Raw genomic sequence first — 22,761 nt, forward strand, 5'->3', positions numbered from 1 at the left:
ACTTTTGCATACCCTTCCAGAAGCTGTCCCGTTGGATAAACATCGCATTCTGGAGGGCCGCGATGGTCCTCTCCATCAGATGGTTAGCTGATGACGAGTGGTCGTACCGACGCAACTCGTCATTGAGCCCTAACTCTACGAACGTAGGGGCCGCCAAGAATTGTTTTTGGGCGTTGTGCCACTCCTTGCCGGTCCCCCTGCTGAAATAAGGTACGTAACGAGGATACCTCAAACATCAGCATCTTAATCGATGCTCGTACGTTGAACTTTTCTTCATGTGACAGTTCTGCTTCACCGTCTGGTGTCCATTGCTTTTAGAATATCCTCCCCACGTTTATTCAGATGTTGCGCCATGATCAATGATCACTTAACGATCACTAAAGGTTCGTCCAAGATATTTTATTTTGATAGTTAGAACGAAATGTCAGACGCTACATCTAAACAATACGAAAGTCAAATCCAGAATGAATACAAAGGAGTCCCAAACACCCTACATAAAAAAGGGACGCGCAGGTATGACCAGTAAATAAAAAGGGAGGAATGACCAACGACAAGAAAAAGGAAATTAAATTAGTAGAATAACACCTCACGCGAAGAAGGAAAAGCAAACGCTATCTCAAGGACTTCAAAGTCAAATTCGAATAATAGTTATTACCGGTAAATTGGCATGAAACATACAATACTAAACAAGATACGGGGTGATTTTGTGGGTATACTGATAAAATACTGAATAGATAGGTAGATGAAGTTGGGTTCAAATAGACTATATGACGATCGGGCACATATTGTATTATGATAAGAGCGTTTTAGTGTCTATAGACATATTATACATACATATTGTATGACAGCTATGAGATCCTATTTACACACTGTGACACCCTGTGACACAGGACGCCAACATAAGAAACGGGTTTTTCGGCATTTATTATGACCGATTGTCATAGAGTCTATTTGAGCCATTAAAGACCGATCGTCATAGAGTGTATTTGAAGCATACAATTTATCAGAGCTATGAATTGGTACTGGTTAAATTCAGTGTTGTTTGCGTAGATAGAAGGATAATGATATTTGTATCGAAGTGTCCATGCTTTATGAATTTAAAATGACCAGCGAAGACTCTTTTTACGTGAATTATTTGGATCATTGTGTAAAAATGATGGCAATTTATACTTGCCATGCTTGAAAATAATGCTTTAAATTAGGTTACCACCAATGGCAATGATCGCAGGCCATAAAAATGTCAAACAGAAACAATTTTATATTCTTATCTGACCGCACAGCAATATTTCGCAAATTGGTGAAAAATAGACTATGCATTGTAATTCAATACTCAAAATACTCGTACGCGTTTGCTCTGATGTTCACTACAATTTGTATATAACATTGACTGCGTGATTCGTATGTTTACTTTAAAAACTTTATTTATGAATTTTGCCTTCTTGTCCAACATGTCGTGATTTAATTTATCAAAGTACTTATTGCTTGAAATAAGCTTTGGATTTATAAGAGTGAGTTACTACCAAATAAAAGTATATTGTAATTTTCATTTAATGTGGTTTTTTAGGATATATATTGATGGTATTGTTTTAGCTTTCGCACGATTTTGACGATGAATCATACGCCCAGTGCACTGGCTGGTCTAATAGGACAGTATGGATCCGGAGAAAGTAGCGGCGGCGAAGACAACGATGAGGAAGCTTCAAATCCACCAGCATTACCAAATGCACCCGACCAACAACTTGGCGGTGAGGTTTCCTACATTTTTTTCACAACATAACCTTAAAAACATAATTTCACAATATTCTGAATTCTGCACACCAACCGTTAGTTGCATCCTAGGCTTTAAGGTAATTGTGCCGCAGATGCCCACATGAGCTTTTTTTTAACAAAAACAGTTTATTCTATGTAGAAAATTATATTATTAACCGATACACTGTGGAGCATTTAATTACTTTTTAATTACCACATTTAATCCTTTCTATGCCGCAATTAGTTAATTGATAGTAATTAACATAAGAATTGGTGTAATTAGGGCGTCCAAAGACGCTTTGGGCACTTAACCGGTTAAATAACATGCTAATTATATCTAATGGCTCCCTAATCAGGACACAATAGCTGTGGTGTTCGCCCTTTTTTCTGTCGGCACAGATGCTTTTCTATTCAATAATTGTTAAGTAATTTAAATTTAATTTTTTTATACATTTTGATGCATCATTATTACATATCACACACTAAGTTTATATTGGGTTTGGGTAGGTTATGTTAGGGTGGTTTGGTTTGGTCTAAAAGAAAGTTATAAAATGTCATGCAGGCATCTGCGGCATATTTACCGGCTTTGAATATGCTGTAACCCGAAATAGTAAATAATATGGATAGTATGAACTGTGCGAATTTCAGATCATTCTAGATTTATCAAATTCTATCACCAAAAGAGTCCATATATTACAACCACATATTTTAAAATTTAATACGCCTGAAGGAAATTAGTACCGCAGGCGATTTTTTACGATTCGAGCAAATTTGTGATGTGCGTTTATCTTACTTATCTGGTCAATCCCCCAGGCTAGAGCCCTGTCAGCTCCCCATGGTGATTTCTAAAGTTCAGTCCAATTCTCATCTGGCAAATAGTCTCGATTCCTTTTCTTAGTGTTTATGTAGTAGTAGTCTATGGCCGAATGCCTTCCACTGAGTAACCACCGATCAACTTATTTTGAAGGATCGAAAAGTGTCAAAGGTGATCCGACGAGTTTGATGAACAAAAGTTGTTCTGTTTAAAACTGAAAACCGAAACTGTTTTGGTCTTCAACGAAGCTCTTATTGGGGTAATAATTAGATTCATTTAGTTAGAATTTTATAAAACAAAACAATTTACACGTCAGAACATCGGCCTGCATGCGTTAAATTGCTGCAAAGTCACGCCAGCTGGCTCTATGTTACGACCGTACTCAAAACGTCAGATTTCTATAGTCAATACTTGAAAGCATCTAAGCGCCACTTTTTGAGCATAGACAATCATCAGAAAAATTGCTATTATATGGCTTAGGCGCTATTATAAGCATAGACAATAAGAACAAATATAAAAATCTTTTACAACGAATAAAATTCAAACATTTTCAATTACCTAATAAAATTCGCCGTTTTCAAAAATCAGTATAGCATATTAGAGTTCGCCAATGCATTTCATAAAATTTAAATAATTATAAAGTAATCTTTGACACAAAGACACTCGTGCTTAAACCTTCGTCTAAAAACGTTCTAGGCGTTCTAGGGTTCTAACGTAGGTAAGTATGCGAAAATAAGGAACATTTTTCAAAATAACGTTATAGATTACAATATTTTTTGTATAAAATTTTTCCGTGTTACATAACTAAACGATATTGTTATTATTTCAGATAATTTCGACTCAAATTTAATCAATAAAATAAGAAATACGAGTGGAAATGGCTTGAATTGTTCTTATTTACTCTTTGATTAGTGATTGTTTTTATAAGATAATAATATTTATCCATAGTCAGTATTCCGTATTTAATTTATATTCATTTAATTAAATGTATAATAAATAAAACAGGCTCCAGTTTATGATATTTAATATTTCGCTTCCACAAACAAATGGCCCGGTCAAATAGCCTCGATAAAATGGCTCACACTGATTGAAATTAAACGTCACTGGTTTTCATTAAAATGCCACTTTTCCTACTTAAAACTTACCTTTCGGCATAATATACATATCATAAATATGCATGAAGCGTGTTATCTTTCATATTAAATATTAAACCAAACTAACCTCGTATTTTTTTAATCTTAATTTTCTCGGTTATGCGTTAATACGGAATACTGACTATGGATATAAATATTACAATCTTATAAGAACAATCACTAATCAAAGAGTAAATAAAAGCCATTGAAGAAATTATAACAATGTCGTTTAGTTAACACCGCTCAATTTTATATATCAAATATTGTTTTCTATAACGTTATTTTGAAAAATGTTCCTTATTTTCGCATACCTACTTATCTATTTAGAGCGTTTTTATGTGAAGGTTAAGGCTCGCACAAACCAACGCGATTATTCACCAAGTACCCTGTCAAAATATCCAAAAAAAAGCACCCGCCATTGGTACGGAAGGTCCGGTCAAAAGAGTCTCAAAAAAAGCCTATGCCGCTGTAATGCTCCCTACTTACCTGTTGTTAATGAACAAACGTGACATTTATTCACGCAGGGGATCAAAAGATACAATGAAAGCCATCAATTTGTCATATATTTGGCTATTTTTTGAGACTCTTTTGACCGGACCTTCCATATCGATGCGGGTGCTTTTTTCGGGTTATTTTGACGTGGTAAATGCGAATGGATGGCAGTGTCGGAGCAAATAATTGTATCAATGATAATATAAAATTTGATATATTATTTGAATGCTCGATACCGAAACGTCAAACAATTGCAGCGCTCCATATTGAACTTTGTAAGATAATAACTTAATTCCCTTCCAAAATCTGAACGTTGCGTGCTCTTTCCCGTAAGCCAATACGAGCTTGATTGGCGAATAATTCGCTTTGGTGTGAGCACGAATGTTTTAGGTTACTTTATAATTATTTAAATTTTATGAAATGCATTGGCGAACTCTATTATGCTATACTTATTTTTGAAAACGGCGAATTTTGTTAATTTAAAATGTTTGAATTTTATACTTACATTGTAAATTATTTTTATATTTTTACTTATTGTCTACGCTTATAATAGCGTTTTCGCCATATAATAGCGGTTTTTTAGATGATTGTCTATGCTCAAAAAATCTCGCTTAGATGCTTTCAAGTATTGACTATGAAAATCTGACGTTTATCCAGGGAGTACGGTCGTAACATAGAGCCCGCCAGCTGACAACAGAACCAATTGTCACGCAATCCTGTGTGATCATGTGCTAATCAAGCGCTGTACATTATTTTTTAACGGGGTGTTAGTTTTCACATAAGTATAACATACGGACTGGAAACTTTGTCTGTTAAATCGAGGTTTTACTGCAATACAGAGACGTTAAAGAAAATTTTGCAGACAATGCCTAAACATTATGAGAGTGATGCTGAGAAAGGTTATGAAGACTAATGATTAAATTATCAACAAGTCATTTCGAAATGCAGATTCGTTTGTAGCAAACATAATGCTGGGTCCACATTGGCAACATGTCGCCGGCAACCTCGTTAAATTTTGATGTTTTTTTTTGTGTTAGTGTTACAACCGTAAACAAGTTATGTAATATCATTGTTTTGATCATTTATTTAGAGAGTCATTGTTTTGATTATTCGGATTAACAATCACAAAAAAATCTCAAATAACAGGACCTAAATTACATGTACATACTGTATAAAAAACATCAAAACATGCTAAATTATCAATGTTGTCAAAGCATACAATATTAATTTAAGGTTGTTTTTTTTTCAACTGCAGTTTGGTCAATGTGTGTGGACCCTGCGACGGGTTGTCCGTATTATTGGGAACAAGTCACGAATCAAGTCTGTTGGGAACCGCCTCCTGGGTTTTTACCAGTTCCTGTGACTGTTCCTCCAAAAGGTATGTTAATTTAGTTTGATTCTTAAATTCAAAGAATTCATTGTTGACCATATTGCTCTGTAATAAATCATCGGATCCATTTTCTTCTTCTTTTGTGGCACTACTGCCCAGGGTGGAACTTGGCTGCCTATTAGACTCTCATTCTGCTCAGTCCTCCACGTTCTTTATCTAAAATAGTTATTGACCTCCAGAGCTTGCAAGGAGAACCATTCTGACTCAATAAAATATTATGAAACTCTGGTCTAGTTTGTTTTGCTTCGGGAAAAGTTTGTTTATTGTTTTTTTTTTCAGTTAGTAAAAGTGGAGTTAATGTAGCGGCTGCCCGGAGTATTCAACAAGTGAAAATATCAGAAGCTCGTGGTGCTACCAAGAAGCCATTCATTAAATCCAAACCACCTAGACCCAAATCGCCATCCAGTGAAGAAGAAGAGTGAGTCATAATAAATTAATATACCTATTATTATTTAAAATTTCTTCTGTGTAACCATTCAAATTTTGTTTGAAAGTGAGGTAAAAAGAGCACTGGGAATACTGCACTGATTGTTCAAGCGATTTTTATAGAGTAATCACAGAAAGTTCAACATCATTATTAGAAATGAATATACTGGGCTCGATCCCGGATCTCTATGTTATGTATAGATGTGGATATAAAGGTGGTAGAATTCATGAGAACTGCCTGGTGTTCATGCGCAATTCAAATACTATTTGTGGTTCTTACCGATTGAACTGTTTAACTATAAATGATTGATGAAGAAAATAGTTCTAGAATACTGACACTCTTTGTGTTTACATCAACATTATTATTGTTGTACTTTCCGTTGAAACTAGATTCATATGGTGGCACGACGACATTGACGAAAGAAAAGTCGTATCAACCAAACTCATATGAACTTATTTTTGTCGTATTGTCACTTTGTGTATTATTTTCACAGTTTACATTGCCAGCATTGGATGATTAAGTATTCTTCGTCCCATTATTTAGAATTCTCTGGTTGACCAAATTGTTAGCAGTGATAAAATTCTGTAAAACACGCTGCCATATTTGGAACAATATTTTCTTGCAGAGTTTACTATTACATTGTGTACTGGAACGTATGTCTTTGTTAGACTGGACTAATAAATACAATTTATGTATCTTTGCAGAAAAATTGAGCTGATCACTTCATATTACAATTCAGACTCTGGCAGTGACGAAGAGAACCATATGGACGCCAAGGCTAAATCTATTGTGAGAGTCTATCCGAGAAATGCTGGCCAAAAGCGAAAAAACGCCACACCCTCAAGTCTTCCTTATGATGATCCACCAAATTCCAAGAAAACTAAAAAGATACTTCCTTTTGAAACTTTAATATATGGCCCGGAGCTTCCTAAAAATGCTGACGATCAGCCCGTGACGTATGGACCGTCGTTACCGATACCTGATGCTTCGGTTGATCACGGTCCGCATCTCCCTGATGTAAAAGTTGACCCGGAAACAAAGCCCGAAGATGCCGTGATAATAGATGATGATAGTAAAAAGACAGATGTTTCTAGTTCAATAGAAGTAAATAGTATCCCAGAAAAGTTAGCATCTGCGGAGGAAAAAGGTCCAATTATTGTAGTTAGTGGAGAAAAATTAGATAATGTCATTACCAATAATGGAAATACTGTTGAAGAAGAAAGTGTATCCACTGAAGTTAATGGAATTGACACAACCGTAAGTAATAATGTTGATATATTTTAAATTAAGTATTTTGGCACTTTGAATGTGAGGGATTCTACAGAACTGTTATTAGGTTTGAAACCTCGCTACATAATTTGAATAAGTAACTGTAAAAATACTTGACATTTATAATGAGAATATGTCAATGTTTTAAATGTGTTCAAATATTTTATAGTGAATCACTAAAGCTATGGTGAAATCAATGTCAATGATGAATAAAGCACCCTGATATAGACGTTTGTAGCAAATTGTTTTGCTCACTGTTCTATAAGTGAAGGCTAAGTTTTCAATCTGAGACGAAGAGAGAGGAAGGTTATTTTACATGATGATATGCTTGCTAGAGTCTCCTTTTCTCTCTGGAGAAACAGTTTGAGATTCGCCAGCTTCTGATTATTACATTTTTTTCCCTAATATATGTATAGAGTCTATACCAGGGGTAGTCAACCTGTCCCTACCGGCCACTAGTGGGCGTTCCAGCTTTCATGGTGGGCGGTAGGGGTTTTAAAACATTTTCATTATGTTTTCATAAAATTCCCCGTGATAATTTAAATTTCAGAAAATATACTATTTGTATCGCCCTTGCATAAGTTTAGTTCATGTTACGTAAGTGAAACTAAATGGCGCTATAGTGCGACCGCAAACAAAAGAGCCTCGTCCCAGAATACCTCCCCCCACGCTACCCAGCTGTAACAGACAGGCAGAGACGGTAGCCGGCGCTCCCCCAAACCTAACTTTTATAAAGTAAAGTTACTTTCCTACTTTATAAATCACCATTTCTGTGGAACCAGTGGGTGGTTAGAAATTTTTACTACTAACAGAAATACAAAAGTGTGCGGTAGGTATAAAAAGGTTGACTACCCCCTGGTCTATACAATGTAAGAAGTCAGATAGCTAAATTGGACCTTCTGTCCCTGTCATTTAACATTGTATCTACGTATCTGTGAATTTATGATACTGTCCTTTAATGGTAATTCAACATTAATCAAAAGGTCCGCAGCGAATGGGTAATATGTTTTTTTTCTTGATCAATGTCAATATCAGAATACAGCTCAATAAGACTAAAAAAAAATGTTAGGTACGGATGTTTGTATAATGTCACATTGTATTGATCAATGTCAATATAAGATACCACGTGTTACTGCCACTGCGCGAGATAAATGTCAAAGCGGGACAGCATGTATTTTCCAGCTATATGCCATCATAATTCGGATCGAGTATGGTGGTCTTTTTTATTCTTAGATGGTATTTGGCCTTATGGGGAACTCTAAATAACAAAGTTATGTAAATTCAGTCAAAGCACATTTGAGTGGCGACATCAGTCCTGGGTAACTAACTACTCCTGAGACATTTCCAGTCATATTAAAATGATGCTTCACAGCCAAACGTAGGGTCCCGGATATGCCCGATTAAGATCGGGTGTGGTTCGGTGGGGTCGTTAACTTCAATGCTACACAGATACCCACTATGTACAAAGAAACAATTATCCTTGAAAGTATCAGGAAATATAATATTATGTGGCACATGTAGTCGACATTCATCCAAAAGTCACTATCAGCAGAAACATAGTTATGAAATAAGGTGTATGAAAATCAAGAATTTGGTAGGTTTGCCCTCTGAATCATCAGGTTCAGTAATTAGTTCACTTTGACCAGTTTAAAAAACTATTTTTTTTTGGATTTAGGTTATCTCAGATTCCAATGCTGAAGTCACCGGCAAAAATAAAATCATGTTAGCCGCGGAAAACACAGACGAAATAGACAATAAGAGTTCAAGCGATATAGAGACTGAAAATCTGGACGAAACAGTGATGGATAAATTGATGGTGACCCAGGCAAAGCTGTTGAAAAAATTAGGCGAACTAGTCCCGAGCGAGATTAAATATCTAGTCGGGTCCCCGAAGAGTGCTTCCGTTGTTAACTCGACCACGCAGTCTCCGCGAGGGAGTTCTCCCATTGAAAGGGGATCGCCGGCACCCAAGAATTCGGCGGCTCTCGATATGGACGTCGACGATTTGATAGCGCAAATCGAAATGGAGCAGCCGATCGATCAGCCGTCTACTGTGTCCGATGGAGTCTCCGTCGGGACGATTTGTTCACAAGATGAGTCGATGACTAATAAATCTATGATGGTTTTGGAAGATACGTCAGAATCCAAGCCGGAAGTTGTATTTAAACCTCTATTTCCTAGTGCTGTACAGGCTGATAATATTGAACAAAAAAGTTCAGATACGGTAAACGAAATAAATGATATTACCGCAGCTGTTGATAGTATTGCTGATTTAAATGATGATAAAATTGATCCACCGGTAACTGAACCGATCAAAGTTGATGATGTTGTTGATGTGAAAGTATTTAATAAGTATGAAATGAACGCAGAAGATTTAGGTATTGAGAGTGCAGCGTTTAAGAGAAAACGACGTATCGCTATCGATGTGTTACCAGTTAAAAAAACAGAAATTCTACCGACAAATCCTGTTGAGTCGTATTCTAAGCGCGACTTGAATTATACAACAAAGTATTCGGAGAACTTTGAAGTGTCGGGCGGAAGGATGGGTCTTGGATTCAAACGCGACTTCTCGGAAGACGATTTCGAACAAGACGTCGAAGTTAAGAAGTCGAATTACTCCAATTTCAAATTAGGCAGTATCCTCTTTAAGAAAGGGGAGTCTTTAATTCCGGTAGCGGAAAAAATTAATACCGGAAGTGATGCGGAGCCTGCGAAGGACGGTGATGATTTGGAGAAGCAGAAAGAGCTCATCGAGGCCAAGCTAAGGTTTCTCACGCAGAGTTTGCCGCCTGTCACCCCTATGCAGCAGCTCTCCATTGAATTACAGGTATAATATTTTACATTTATTCAATGTCTTCTTAGTTTTTCGCAGAAACAGTGTTTGTTTTGAAACCTTCAGAAAATACCTGATTACCTTTTCTAACATGGAAGTAAATTTATTTTTGATGTTTTCCACTGTCAACATAATATGGCCAATATACCGTTGTCTTTGTAATTCAAATTTCGAACCCATTTGGGTCCTTTCTAGAAATCAGTGTTTCCCAAACTGTGGAACATGTACCTCTGGTTATTTTATATACGAAACTGATGATCAAAAAGATCCAGATAATCAAGGTTCTAATGTACATTTGAATGGGATAATCAATCTATTTGTAAATTGGGAATTGTTTAACCCATCGTGCCCTATCGGCGCCAATTTGGCGCTGGTGTTACAGGATGCATGACATGATGAAAATCAAAAAATTTTAATCATATTTTGATTTTTTAATTTGAAATTATTTAATAATATATGTAGTTATCATTTTATGATGTTAGTTATTTACAGTTTAATATATTTTTAAATTTGTCAAAATAATGATCAATTCGCTAGGTATGAGGTGTTTGAGACAGTAATAATCATAAAATGGCCCTCCATCTTCTAAATATCTTGAAGAGTATTATATTTAGCTCTAGTTTTAATATATCTTCCTTTTATTATTTACTTCTATCATGGACTTTTTATCTATGTCATTTTGTATTAAAAAAGGCTAAAAAAACCCAAAAAACTATATTTGACATGTTTTTTTCATTCCTCTTATACACAAAGTTTACTTAAAATGTAAATACTTAATAGAAAAATTCCAAATATATAAATATTTAAAAGATTTATTTGAATTGAATGAATAATACATGAGTTATATCAATTTTAGTAATCAGTGTGCCTTTTTAAGTGGTCCTGAAAAATTAAATCTGTCTGCAATGGGTTAATGAACTCATGTAATTAATTTATTTTTTGGATGTCAAGGTAAGTGTTAAATAACGGTTTACTACCAAGTTTTTACCACATCATCTGTAGTACAATTCAAGAGTTAGTTGTCTGTAATGCTACCAGTTATAAATAGTATGTAGGCAGTCAATGAGTTTCCTATATCGAACAACAGAAGTTCTGAATTAAATTATTCAGAAAATCATTTACGGTGATTGCAGACACTGTGGGGCGCTTGGGGAAGCGGCGCTCTGTTAGTGTGGCGCCTCCGCGACTGGTTGGACACGGCGGGCACGGCCCTGGCGCGCCTCGAGACCAAAGCAGCGCCTCCCCCCTGGACTTGCCGCTTTCACAGGTACACTCACTCCACAACATCCGCTACTACTTGTTCCAGAAACTTCATCGCCTCCGTTTCCTAAAACAAACCACCGACAGCATCGTCTGCGCAGAACTCTTATGGAAACCTTCGCTGCAATACATCTCGTCATTACTACGTCGTTCGAGTTCCATATTTTTATTTGTTATCTGCCAAATTTCAAAGGTAGTTTCAAAATTAAAAATAAAAAATTTGACAATAATATGTCATTATTTATGCCCAAAAATCATATTCATCAATTATGGATATATTTAAGTTAAAACTTCTTCGTTCTTTTTAATCTAAATTTCCACATAAGTAGCTATACTACCCTTTTAATGTAAATAACATAACTCCATACATATTAGGTAATTGGGAGATAATTAAAATAATATATAAGAGATAATGTTTTAGGCCGAGATGCATATAATGTCGACATTACGTTAAATTAAAATAAAGTAAGAAGTCATGCAGAATGACAGATGTGAAAATCTTAATTAGCAAGGCAACATTGTATTCCACAATCAAAATTGTCACCATTTTTTAAATTCCGGTTGGCCGGTAATTGTTATTAAATTTTTTTTTCATTGACATACAACTTGCATAATGTAATTTGAATGATTATAAATTTTTTCCGACCATATCCGATCCTAATAGGATCATATGGGCCCCCACAGAGTGGATGTTTGTATTAACAGATTTTGTTTTTTTATGAGAAATGGACAGCCACTTGCTCAACCTATTAGGTCCATACTCTGACTCATACACAAATTGAAAAACAATATATGTACTTGCCATACCCAGGATTCGAACCTGGGACCCACAACGCTATAGGCCGACACTTAGCCGCGCGGCCATCATGGTATTTTGTTATGGCAAATTATTCTTAGTTAATATACAGTTTGTGCAATTTAAAAGTGCAAAGACCTAATGGGTTGGACGAATAGTTAACAACTATTCCTAGTTATCTACACAATCTACAAGGTTTGCAATTATACAAATGCTTGCAAATCATTTATTCCTTTTTGGTTGTTTGCGTGGATTCTTGCCAGTTATTTGGCAGCTATAAGCTGTCAGGTTGTCCTGATGGCGGTGTGTTGTGCGCGCATAATGTTGTACACAATCTGCGCGTGCACACTCTACAATTACTTGAATAACAGTTAATAATTACCGATTAATGACATTCAATGTATCTCGACTGTAGACATAAGAATCATATTTGTTGAACAAATACATTAATCACTTTGATGGAATGAGATAATTATAAATAAAAGTAGTTTAATAATCTACTAATGATTTGGACCAGTTTCATTCATTTAGAATGACATTACCCAGCTGTCTGTATGAGTTTTAAATATTGCAAAAATATGTTTTAATACTTATTAATATTATGGTATTTGTCGAAATGTGAGTTATTGTTTTTCGTTTTATTAGGGCAGTATAGGCAACTGATGTGTTAACAAACTGAGAACAAAAAATTACATCTTTATACACCAGATCAACAAAATATGTACCTACACGAAATTACATAGTCATTTAATAATTTCATGTTGTGAAAAATTATTGGAACTGATCATTTGCTTCTAGAGCAATCTAAGCTAGTCTAATCATCTAGTCTCCTATAGTAAAAGTACAAAATCATTTTTATACACACTTATGTTAATAATAATAAACGTATATATTACTTTAAATGTTCAAATTGACAGATTTCATAGTGCATTTTTACAAAAATACTGTTTACATACACATAATTAATGTATGTGTATTTATAATAAGGCTACGATTTTAATAAGTAATTATAATTACTGATATACATAATGACTGCTTATTACCTGTTCTAATATTATATTTATTAACATGTCCTTTTCTACAGGTATTTGTTTTAATCATTGGCTGTGTATTTTTTTGTTTTTTCTTAGTATGTAATATTTTTGTACCTGCTAATTTTAGATATATTCTATATTGAAGAATTTATTAGCCTTACTGAAAGTACATACATATATATACTCTTTTTATTTATACAGTGGTATATTTTAGTGTTTCATTATTAACACAAATCGCGAGCCTAATACTACAAGGTTATAAAGATTTTTGACAAAACAAATCTAACATTGAAGTAGTATTCTACGCTGCCTCTTTGTTACTTTTGTTTCTCCAAAAATTAACACTTGGAACCTTGTAGTACTACACTCACGGAATGGGAATGCATGGGATCGCAAAACTCTTTATAAATCGTCGAAGTAGTGAAGTTTTTGTTTGTCCGTTACTGTCTGTTTTTATTTTTTGCCGTAACAAGGGACACACATGGTATCAATTGGAAATGATGAAAACGTTTTGTGATGTTGTTTCACTAGAAATATAGTTGAAGAGTTTTGAGTTTCCGTATGCCCCGTGTATTCTAGATTTTAAAATAATTTTCTTATTTGTCTTAAAACATTTCACATCTTTATTACAATTAGTAATTATTTCTTTATTATAATGTACACTCTAATTTACATGTATGTATGTAAATAATAAATTCTGACCACAATTTTATAAAATCCTTCTTTTTTCATGTATAATTTTTATAAATGTGTTTTCTAAGGATTTCTTCACATCATACATTATCAAATATTGTTCTATTGATTTCTCTATCAGAAATGACTTATTTCTACTCAATAATCCAATGATAATGAATATTGTTATATGAAAATTATGTGATTAATTAAAACTGTGATATTATACATTTCTATTATAAGAAGTTGTAGACCAAACTTATTTAAAATACTCCTATTAATATAATGTACGAGGTTTGTTCAAAAAGTATCTGACATTTGGTAGAGAAAAATACAATTACTCATGTGGAGGTCTGAAACCCTAATCCCCCTCAAACTAATTTCATTGGGACTACACACACGTCTCCCAGCAGTCCTGCCTTTGTTGGAGGCATCTGTGAAATGGGGTGCATATTAAGTGGAGTTCAGCATGTCAAACTGACAACAGTTTTGCATCTTTGTAGTCTGCACATAATCAATGATTTTGTCATTTTGGCTTGTTGAGGATAGTGATACTCTCTCCACCACTTTCTTTTGAACCAGTTATATCACGTTCTACTTTGTCTGATGCTCATGGCATCGTCGCCTATAAACCTGTTGAATCTTCTGAATGGTTTCCAAATGAGTATCGCCAAATTTGATATTTCATCATTTCGTATGAATTGACAATCCGATGGGTGGTGAGTACGTTTCCTCACTCGCAGGCTGACTTGCAGGGACTGATGAAAAGAGTCATGCATTTATAAGTTACCCTTCATTTCCTCAATGCAGACCTCCCATGCTTCAGTTGTTTCTGCGGGAAAAACAAAGGTTGGATCCTTTTTGAATCGTCTTCGTATTATTAGGAATTTAGATATAATAAAATCACCATAGACATTAATATTATTTGATATTTATGGGTATTGTTTACAATTCCATTCAATAAATATTCATTCAACTAAAACTTAGTAGATTGATTTATGTATTGATATTAATGTGTCACTATATCTATTGAAATTATGAATGCCAACTACTGGCAAAAACTTCATTACAGGCATATTAATCTATGTTACTTACAGAGAGTTAAGCACCGCTGCACTGATTGTGTATGTATTTAATAAAGGCAAAATTTAAAGGTGAATCATATTTCTTTAGCGAAAACTTCTCTTGAAATATAAATTCACTCTTCCAGAATTGGTGATACATAATAATATAAAAAATGTAGAATGATTCCTAAGGATGTTATCAAATTTCTATAAATAATTTCAATTAATAGTTAGCTTAGCCAAATGATTTATCAGAAAAGCATCTAAAATATGAATATTAAGCATTTGGGATAGGAAAAGGTAACAATCCTCAATACATATCTTATAAGCGAGTGAAGCAGAGGAGAATCGTCATCCCAAGATTTGTCGGAGACCGGAATGGAAGCAGGTCAGCTGTGCAGTCCGCCAAGGTTAGTTTCCACTTTCGCCATTGGTAAGTGATCGATTTTATGACTTTAATAAATTGATATTTTCACTATTTTCCTTTTTGATTTCTATACTTTGATCTCTGCTTTCAGGGTAAGCAAACTTTGCGGTTATGTTCTCCGCAGTAAAAAGATTTTGCCATGACACGCAACGACAAACATTGTATTCCTTGGGTTGTAAATAAATAATATAAATCTATTGATTATGATCAGCGAAGCGTAAAGACCTTATTTTATAGACACTTTTTCACCCTATTTAAACTATCTATTGCAATAATATTGACGTGTAGTTGAATGTATGTTGTGTAATTTTTATTGATCACCGATAATTCGAAATATACTGTAATTTGAAATCTACTATAATTCGATAATTACTATTATTCGAAATTTTTATTTTCACAAAATTATATTCATACAATTTATTGTAATTTGAATTCGTTTTTGATATATTTAAAGTCGCGTTTTTAATTAATTAAATAGAAATCTGACGAAGCTTGTGTTACGTTATTGATATATTTAAAATTTCAAAGTGTTTTTCTCATTTAATCTGCATTTTCAATTGGTTTCATATTATTGGTAGTAACACGTAAATAAAAAAAATCATAACTCATGAATTATTTTGTAATTGTGGTGCCTCCGATTTTGAATTAGTTGAATTCAGTTAAATACTAATACTGTTTAATAATATTAAAAATCAAGCAATTAATTTTTCTTCCCGATTTCTTCTTGAAACGATTGAACGTAGGCGGTTTTGATATTATTAAAACATTTATTATTGTGTGGATGTTTTGCCAATCGGTAATTATAAGCGTTATGAAACATTATTCTGAGAGTTTGTTGTAAAAATTAATGAATTACCTGTCGCGGTTAACCCAAATGAATACACTTAGTACTCCTGATTTTTCTTCTTTCCCTGAATGCCATGAGGGGTGTGATCTTCAATGATTGGAATGGTCCTGATGCTTTTGAAGACCCTCCGCCATTCGTGTCTGTCGAAATTAGTCCTAATTTATAAATATCTTATTACGATAAACTCCCTGGTACTGCAGCCGGCTAACACTTTTCAATTTGTTGTCTAGCGCTGCAGGATGCTATGTGTACGAGCACGGTGTCACGGGACAGCAGCAGTATGAGTACCCGGAGGAGAGGCAGCCGCAGTCGACTCCCGCGGAATTGGTAGAAGGTCAGGCGGGCGTCACCGATATGGACATCTGTCTCACGCCACCACCGCAGCCTCCGCCTCCGTGGTCACCGCCACCCCCGCCTCCCGCAACGCTGCCGGTTACCGCTGACCAAAAAACAGCCGTCAAAAGGTAATTAATTCGTTTGTATCAATATTTTAGTTTTTTTCTCTTGATTCTATGCACTGACAGTTTGAAGGAAACATCCTTTTTAAATAAGTTAGATTAAACTTTTGTTTCATTTATTCATATGGTGGCAGTTTGTCAATGTCATAAGACACAATATCAACACTGTCATTAAAAACACTAGTCCAGTAAAATTATCGATTTTCAATAACGTATATCTCGGAAACCATTGGGAATTCAATAAATATGTATAGAGACAATTTTATAGGAAATTTAATTAGCTTTCATTTTTATTTGAAACATTTTTTTTCTACATGCACCGTTTCCGAGATATAAGCGAAAAACCAAAAAATGTGACCTTTCGACCCCCCTCCCGCCTTAACCTCACCTCCCAGGGGCGGGGACTTTTAGTATGTTTACCTACTAACTACTCCTTCTGTTCTGAAGTTCTGAAGTTCTGAAGTCAAAAATTCTCACATATTCTATGCACTCAACAATAATATTGATTGACTGGACTACTATAACAAAAAATATCTTCTCAAAATAATTAAAACTTTGTACCAATTGGGATCGAAACCACATCAAGGCTTGGAAGTCCGGGTGATGGTCTTATTAAGCTACCAATCCAACTGTCCTCCAAATTCCCTTACGAATTTTCAATAAAAATAATCTTATATTCTCTTAAACCTTAAATGGATGATGGGGAACCCTTTAATGTGCATATTGCTTTTGTAATCGAGATCACATTTATCTAATGTTTAATATTATTATGAATAGTGACATCTGTGAATAAAACCTATAACTATTTTATCAGCACACTTTGTCCACTGCAAGTTTTTAAATAAAATTTAATTCACACAAAACAATATAAAAAAATTATACAATCTGTTGCTGAAAGGCTACATCATGCAATTAAGGGTTTAAATCTTGTGTAAATCAATCTTGAATAAAAAATATTTTAATTATTTTATGATACTTTTTCAAGAGAGTAAAAAATTCAATTTTAAGTGAATCAATGAATGTCTTGTGTCTGACTGTATCTAGTATATAAAAATGTATTTTTTTTCTAAATTTTCAGTTTAAAATTTGCGATTGAGCCACTGCCGCCTGGAACGGAACTATTCCCTCCACCCCCGCCTGCTTCGACTGTCCCGCAACAGCCCCCACTTCCTAAAGAACCACCTCCTCCACCACCGCCTCCCATCATAATATCATCTCCTATTTCACTTCATTCCCCGCCGATCGCTGTGAATTCTACTTCGGCTGCAGTTAGTCTACCCCAGCCTGCTGTCTATACCAACAATAACCTGCCTGACGAACAGCCGGTATGTGCATTGATACTTAGTTTTTGTAACTGTCATTTTGTTAACTGCTGCATGTCGCGTACTATCACGTGACGTCACAGTAAGCTGCCGCTACGGGAAAAAAGTGTGAAATGTCATTATTCTTTGTGTTTAAAATGTTCAGACTGATGCTCCCATCCTATAGCACATATTTTTGAACCTTTAAACATTGTCAGTTAGAAAAATTTGCCGAAATCACCAGAACAACAATAAGGTCACCTCACGTTGTACCGCACCACATCGATACCTTCATGACTCAATGAATTTTATTTTCTACATGTGTACACATTTTCGACTCATGTCAAAATCGGGTGTTTTTTGTTTTTAGCGGTTGGCACTATGTATTTTCTATAAGAATGTTGTCTATTATCTATGGTTTGCAGGTTGGGTTCTGTTCAAAATATTATCTATGTATGTAATATCGCAAGTAAATTTAACGTACTCACACGTAGAAACTTGAAATTAATTGAATTAGCGTGAATAATGAATAATAATTCAAAATACTAATACATTAGAGCAGGGGAGGGCAAACTGCGGCCCGCGGGCCGCATGTGGCCCGCCGGGTATTTTTTTGCGGCCCGCCATCATTAATTGTACTTTTGATTACGAATAACTTTTTTTATAATTTTTTAAAAAATATTGACAATAGATTAAAATTTGAAGAATTAGTTGTTTCGTAAATGTATTATCTCAGTACATCTTCCTTGCGTCTCGTCTCGCACTATGTAAGCACTATTTTCTACGTTGAACATCGATTTCAATAGATATTGATAGTGTACCGACAGAGCTACAACTTGAGATTATTGATCTGTAGTGTGACACTGATTTAAGAGAATTGCATCGTCGTGAAGAAATCTCCAAATTTTACAATGCCCTTAATTCAGACAAATTCGACCAACTTAAAGATTATGCAAGAAAAATGTTCGTTATTTTTGGATCAATCTATATATGTAAACAAACATTTTTGATCATGAACCTCAATAGAAATTCTTTACGATCAAATATCTCCGATGCCCATTTACAAGAAGTTTTGAGAATATCAACTACAAAATTAACATCTGAATTAAAAAACAATGTACAACAGTTTCATTCTTCTCATAAATTTTTTTTAATGTTTATTTTTCGTGATAATAAATAGTGTATATCTAAAAATGGTATTTTACTTGCGGCCCGCCGCTCATTTTGAATTCTTGAATTTGGCCCTCCATCCAAAAAGTTTGCCCCCCCCTGCATTAGAGTTTCCATCATAGAATTTAAAGAGATTGTGATCATACAAAATATTCTGCAAAATGACAAAACCATAGACTAAATTTGTCGCCGTGATAGTAAGCGACGTCCATCTCAATATAATCACAACTTAATTGTTGTATGCCGCCCATAGAACACAATAAAATCATTGCAAATAAAACCAACCTTATGTGCAATAGCACTTAAAAGTAGCTTCAGGTACATATGGGCGATAGCACTTGGCGAAAGAGCTTGATGTCCGAATGGTAATGGCTGGAGCAGCATTTAACTCAATGCGTAATCTCTGGACAGGTATACACGGTCAGAACCAAATGCCACCTATTCAATGCTTACATTCTTATGGTGTTTACGGGTAGCATGTCATGGCATAGGTTGAGAACAGATACTGGGTGTGATAGTGTAATTTTGTCAGAAACAAAGATATAAGAGAGTGGACCATGTCACTTGGCATGAACATGTGTTATATTCGTGTATTATGTTGATAAGTGTAAAAACATTAATTCTCAGGGCAGCTATTTGAATGTTTAGCTTTCTACCATAAATCAGATTAAGTTTATGTTTTTAGATGTTTTTAAATTTTAATAAAATGTTTGTAAAATCTCAACAAACTAAAATTTAAAAAACATTCCTGATTTACCACACAACATATTCACGCCATACACGGATATATGCCTTCGGAGATTCTTAACTTGCCTTGCATTTTCTGCGAACCGACCAGATTCCAGCATCCTGGAAGGACGGTTTATAGTATTGAATAAATATGGCGGAGCTACTGAATGGTGGTGTGATCTGGAAAAATGCTAGAATACTGGCAAGCGGCAGATATTTGAGGCACTATGTTTTGTCCTTAATATGTTTCATCAAAGAAACCAACTTGGACAAAGAAGAAGTTGTCAAATAAAGGGTTATTTTGATAGAGAAAAAAGATCTTCTGTTTTTGTTGAGTAATATAATAAATTGTATATTACGTTCCAATGTGAATATGATATTATTACTAATACAAAAATTAACTAATTAATTGATTGATTGTTTCTATTTATTTTTCTTAGATAATGCCTGCTGCTGAAAAAGCGATCCCCACGAATGATTCGTTTAGTGCCGCTTTAGACTCTTTTTATTCAGACTTGGCCGCTTTAGATGAAGTGATTCCAGAAGCAGTTGCCCCCCCACCTGTATTACAAATGCCACCAACTCCGCCTGCACCAAAAATCTCAACCCCTGTTGTAAAGCAAGACAAGAAGAAGAAATCAAAGGTAGATGGTGTATTTCTTTTTATTATTGTAAAACTAGCAGATATATTCGGTGTTGTTTGAATATATTGGTTGATTTGTTCAATTGTGTTCTTATGAACACCCACGATGGCCGCGTGGCTTAAACGCCGGCCTATAGAGTCGAGGGTCCCAGGTTCGAATCCTGGGTCTGACAAGTACACATATTGTTTTTCGATTTGTGTGTGAGTCAGGGTATGGACCTAATAGGTTGAGCAAGTGGCTGACATCCATTTCTCGTAAAAATAAAATCTGTTAATACAAACCTCCACTCTGTGGAGGCCCATATGATCCTATTAGGATCGGACATGGTCGAAAGAAGAAGTCCTTATGGAAATTTTTTGTTAAAAGATTACGTAGAGAACATTGTAGAACATAATTTTGTCAGAGTTACCCATGTTTTTTCATTCAATGTATTCAATTGTAATTTGATATGAATATAATATACACCCGATCCTCTTTTTGCATGGGGGATACGTTCCAAAGATTACCGTGCAAAACCATACCATTACTTAAAATCAACTCAAAATACAAAATTCTTGAACTCATAAATAAATAAATTGAATTTATTTATTATTTATACACAACAATATTAAATAGGTACATAAAAATACATAGTTTTCGATTTAAATTAAGTTTAACATAGAGAAATATATTCATTCAGTGTCGCTACTTGACAATAAACTGCTGTTTTTCGCTGGCAAAAAATCACTCATCGCTGGAAATATTCAATGAAACTGACGCCGAAGCACGCAAAATGTCTCGTGTCAAATCCGAAGTGACTAGTGGCGCTATGTATGTAGGTACGTATGTATGTTTGGGCGGCATCTGGTGACAACATATTATGTATGCACCAGTGGCGTGCGGTCCATTGCAACGTAATTTTTTGATAAATATGTACATACATACATATTTTTATTCTTTTTAGTTTTTTAAAACCAAAGCAAAAAAATCAGTGTAAATAAAAAATAATCAATACTAAACCGTGTTATTTCGAAAACGTGCAAAAAAAAGCCGTGCAAAAAGAGGATCGGGTGTATATCTACATACCAGACATAGGTATATTTGAGGTAAATAATTTAATTGTAATTATTTTACAGATAAAGGGGTCCAGCAGTCTCAAGAACCGGTCTGTTTCATCACTCGTAGAAAAGTGGAAGAAGGTTCAAGAAACATTTGACAAAGATTGATTACTTTAGTCACATAAACGCACAATGATATTCTTAAGTTATATTATAATTTATTAGATATATCGAAGTGTCTTTATAAAAAAGCATTAGTTATGTTCTGATATATTGAGAACTGAATTAAACACTACAAAATTTCAGGTGAAGTAAATAGCTGTTATTATTACATACAACTATTTTATTACATACAAACTATTTTAAGATTTGTTATAATATCTTGAGAAGTGGTTATAATATCTTATGTTTAAAGTTGTTGGATTTGAACGATTTTCACTAAGACGATTTTAAAATGTATTCATTTTTAAAGTGCTCTTTTTGTAACAATAAAAATGTAGCAGTAATACCAATCGAAGATTTTCTTAAACATACATACTGACGCAATTTACTTTACGACTAGAGAAATATCACTAGAAACTATTACATAATATTTATTATTAAGGTACTGATGTGTAAATAATCATTTTTTAATAAAAATAAAATAAATACAGAAGTTTTATGATTATTATTATTACCTACACATATATTTTGTTCAGAACTATAGAGCCGTGCGGCTGCCTTCACTTGTTCGGACGTCGTCAACAGCACTGACCGGGCGACCCCACTACCGCACGCTGCAAATATTATCACACAGATGGTAGAGAAGGGGTCACATGTTTAGCTATATAAGGCGATGCTTGACCTTCAGTTATGAATCGGATTCAGAATTAAAATTGAATAATATTTTGGCTCTCTCAAAAGATCTAATTCGCCTAGCTCAGTATCTAGATACAGTAACCTTGCTTGTACATCTCTGAAAATGGATAACACTATCCAGTGAACCCTATCAGAGTCAAGTGAGCTATTCGATTGGGTAACCGGGCAAAACAGAACATGAAGAAACAGAATGGTGACAAAACAGAACATGAAAAAACAGAACAGTGACAAAACAAAACATTCATTTTTGTTATATCTATTTATCAATTAAATACTTATAAAACTTAAGTTTATAAAAGAAATATACTTAAATAAATATTTAATTATGATATATGATCACTGCATGTTGGGCATTCG

The 22,761-nt window shown here is 34.5% G+C and overlaps 1 protein-coding gene across 2 annotated transcripts; it reads left to right on the forward strand.

Annotated features, from left to right (window-relative positions):
- The first annotated feature begins 1,246 nt into the window (after positions 1-1,246).
- On the forward strand, positions 1,247-22,204 carry LOC147075612 (uncharacterized). Of its 2 annotated transcripts, none has more exons than XM_085941895.1 (11): positions 1,247-1,508; positions 1,591-1,745; positions 5,444-5,566; positions 5,858-5,996; positions 6,710-7,262; positions 8,950-10,101; positions 11,241-11,374; positions 16,438-16,671; positions 17,744-17,990; positions 20,306-20,509; positions 21,625-22,204. In XM_085941895.1, exons 2-11 carry the CDS (start codon positions 1,610-1,612, stop codon positions 21,712-21,714), a joined length of 3,012 nt encoding a protein of 1,003 aa, XP_085798021.1. In that variant the 5' UTR covers positions 1,247-1,508; positions 1,591-1,609; the 3' UTR covers positions 21,715-22,204. The 2 variants fall into 2 exon arrangements, with proteins under 2 accessions (XP_085798021.1, XP_085798022.1); XM_085941896.1 differs by having other exon boundaries at positions 1,247-1,398.
- Positions 22,205-22,761: the final 557 nt, after the last annotated feature.

Source organism: Rhyacophila brunnea, unplaced genomic scaffold (genome assembly GCF_057557595.1).
Source record: "Rhyacophila brunnea isolate RB1 unplaced genomic scaffold, BYU_Rbru_1.0 scaffold_14, whole genome shotgun sequence".
In the NCBI taxonomy this organism is placed as follows: domain Eukaryota; kingdom Metazoa; phylum Arthropoda; class Insecta; order Trichoptera; family Rhyacophilidae; genus Rhyacophila; species Rhyacophila brunnea.

Bases quoted from the DNA above. Each gene is read 5' to 3' on its own strand.
- LOC147075612 (XM_085941895.1), top strand. From the start codon at position 1,610: ATGAATCATACGCCCAGTGCACTGGCTGGTCTAATAGGACAGTATGGA. The intron at 10,102-11,240 runs GTATAATATTTT...CGGTGATTGCAG, and splicing joins AGCTCTCCATTGAATTACAG to ACACTGTGGGGCGCTTGGGG. The intron at 11,375-16,437 runs GTACACTCACTC...TTTGTTGTCTAG, and splicing joins TGGACTTGCCGCTTTCACAG to CGCTGCAGGATGCTATGTGT.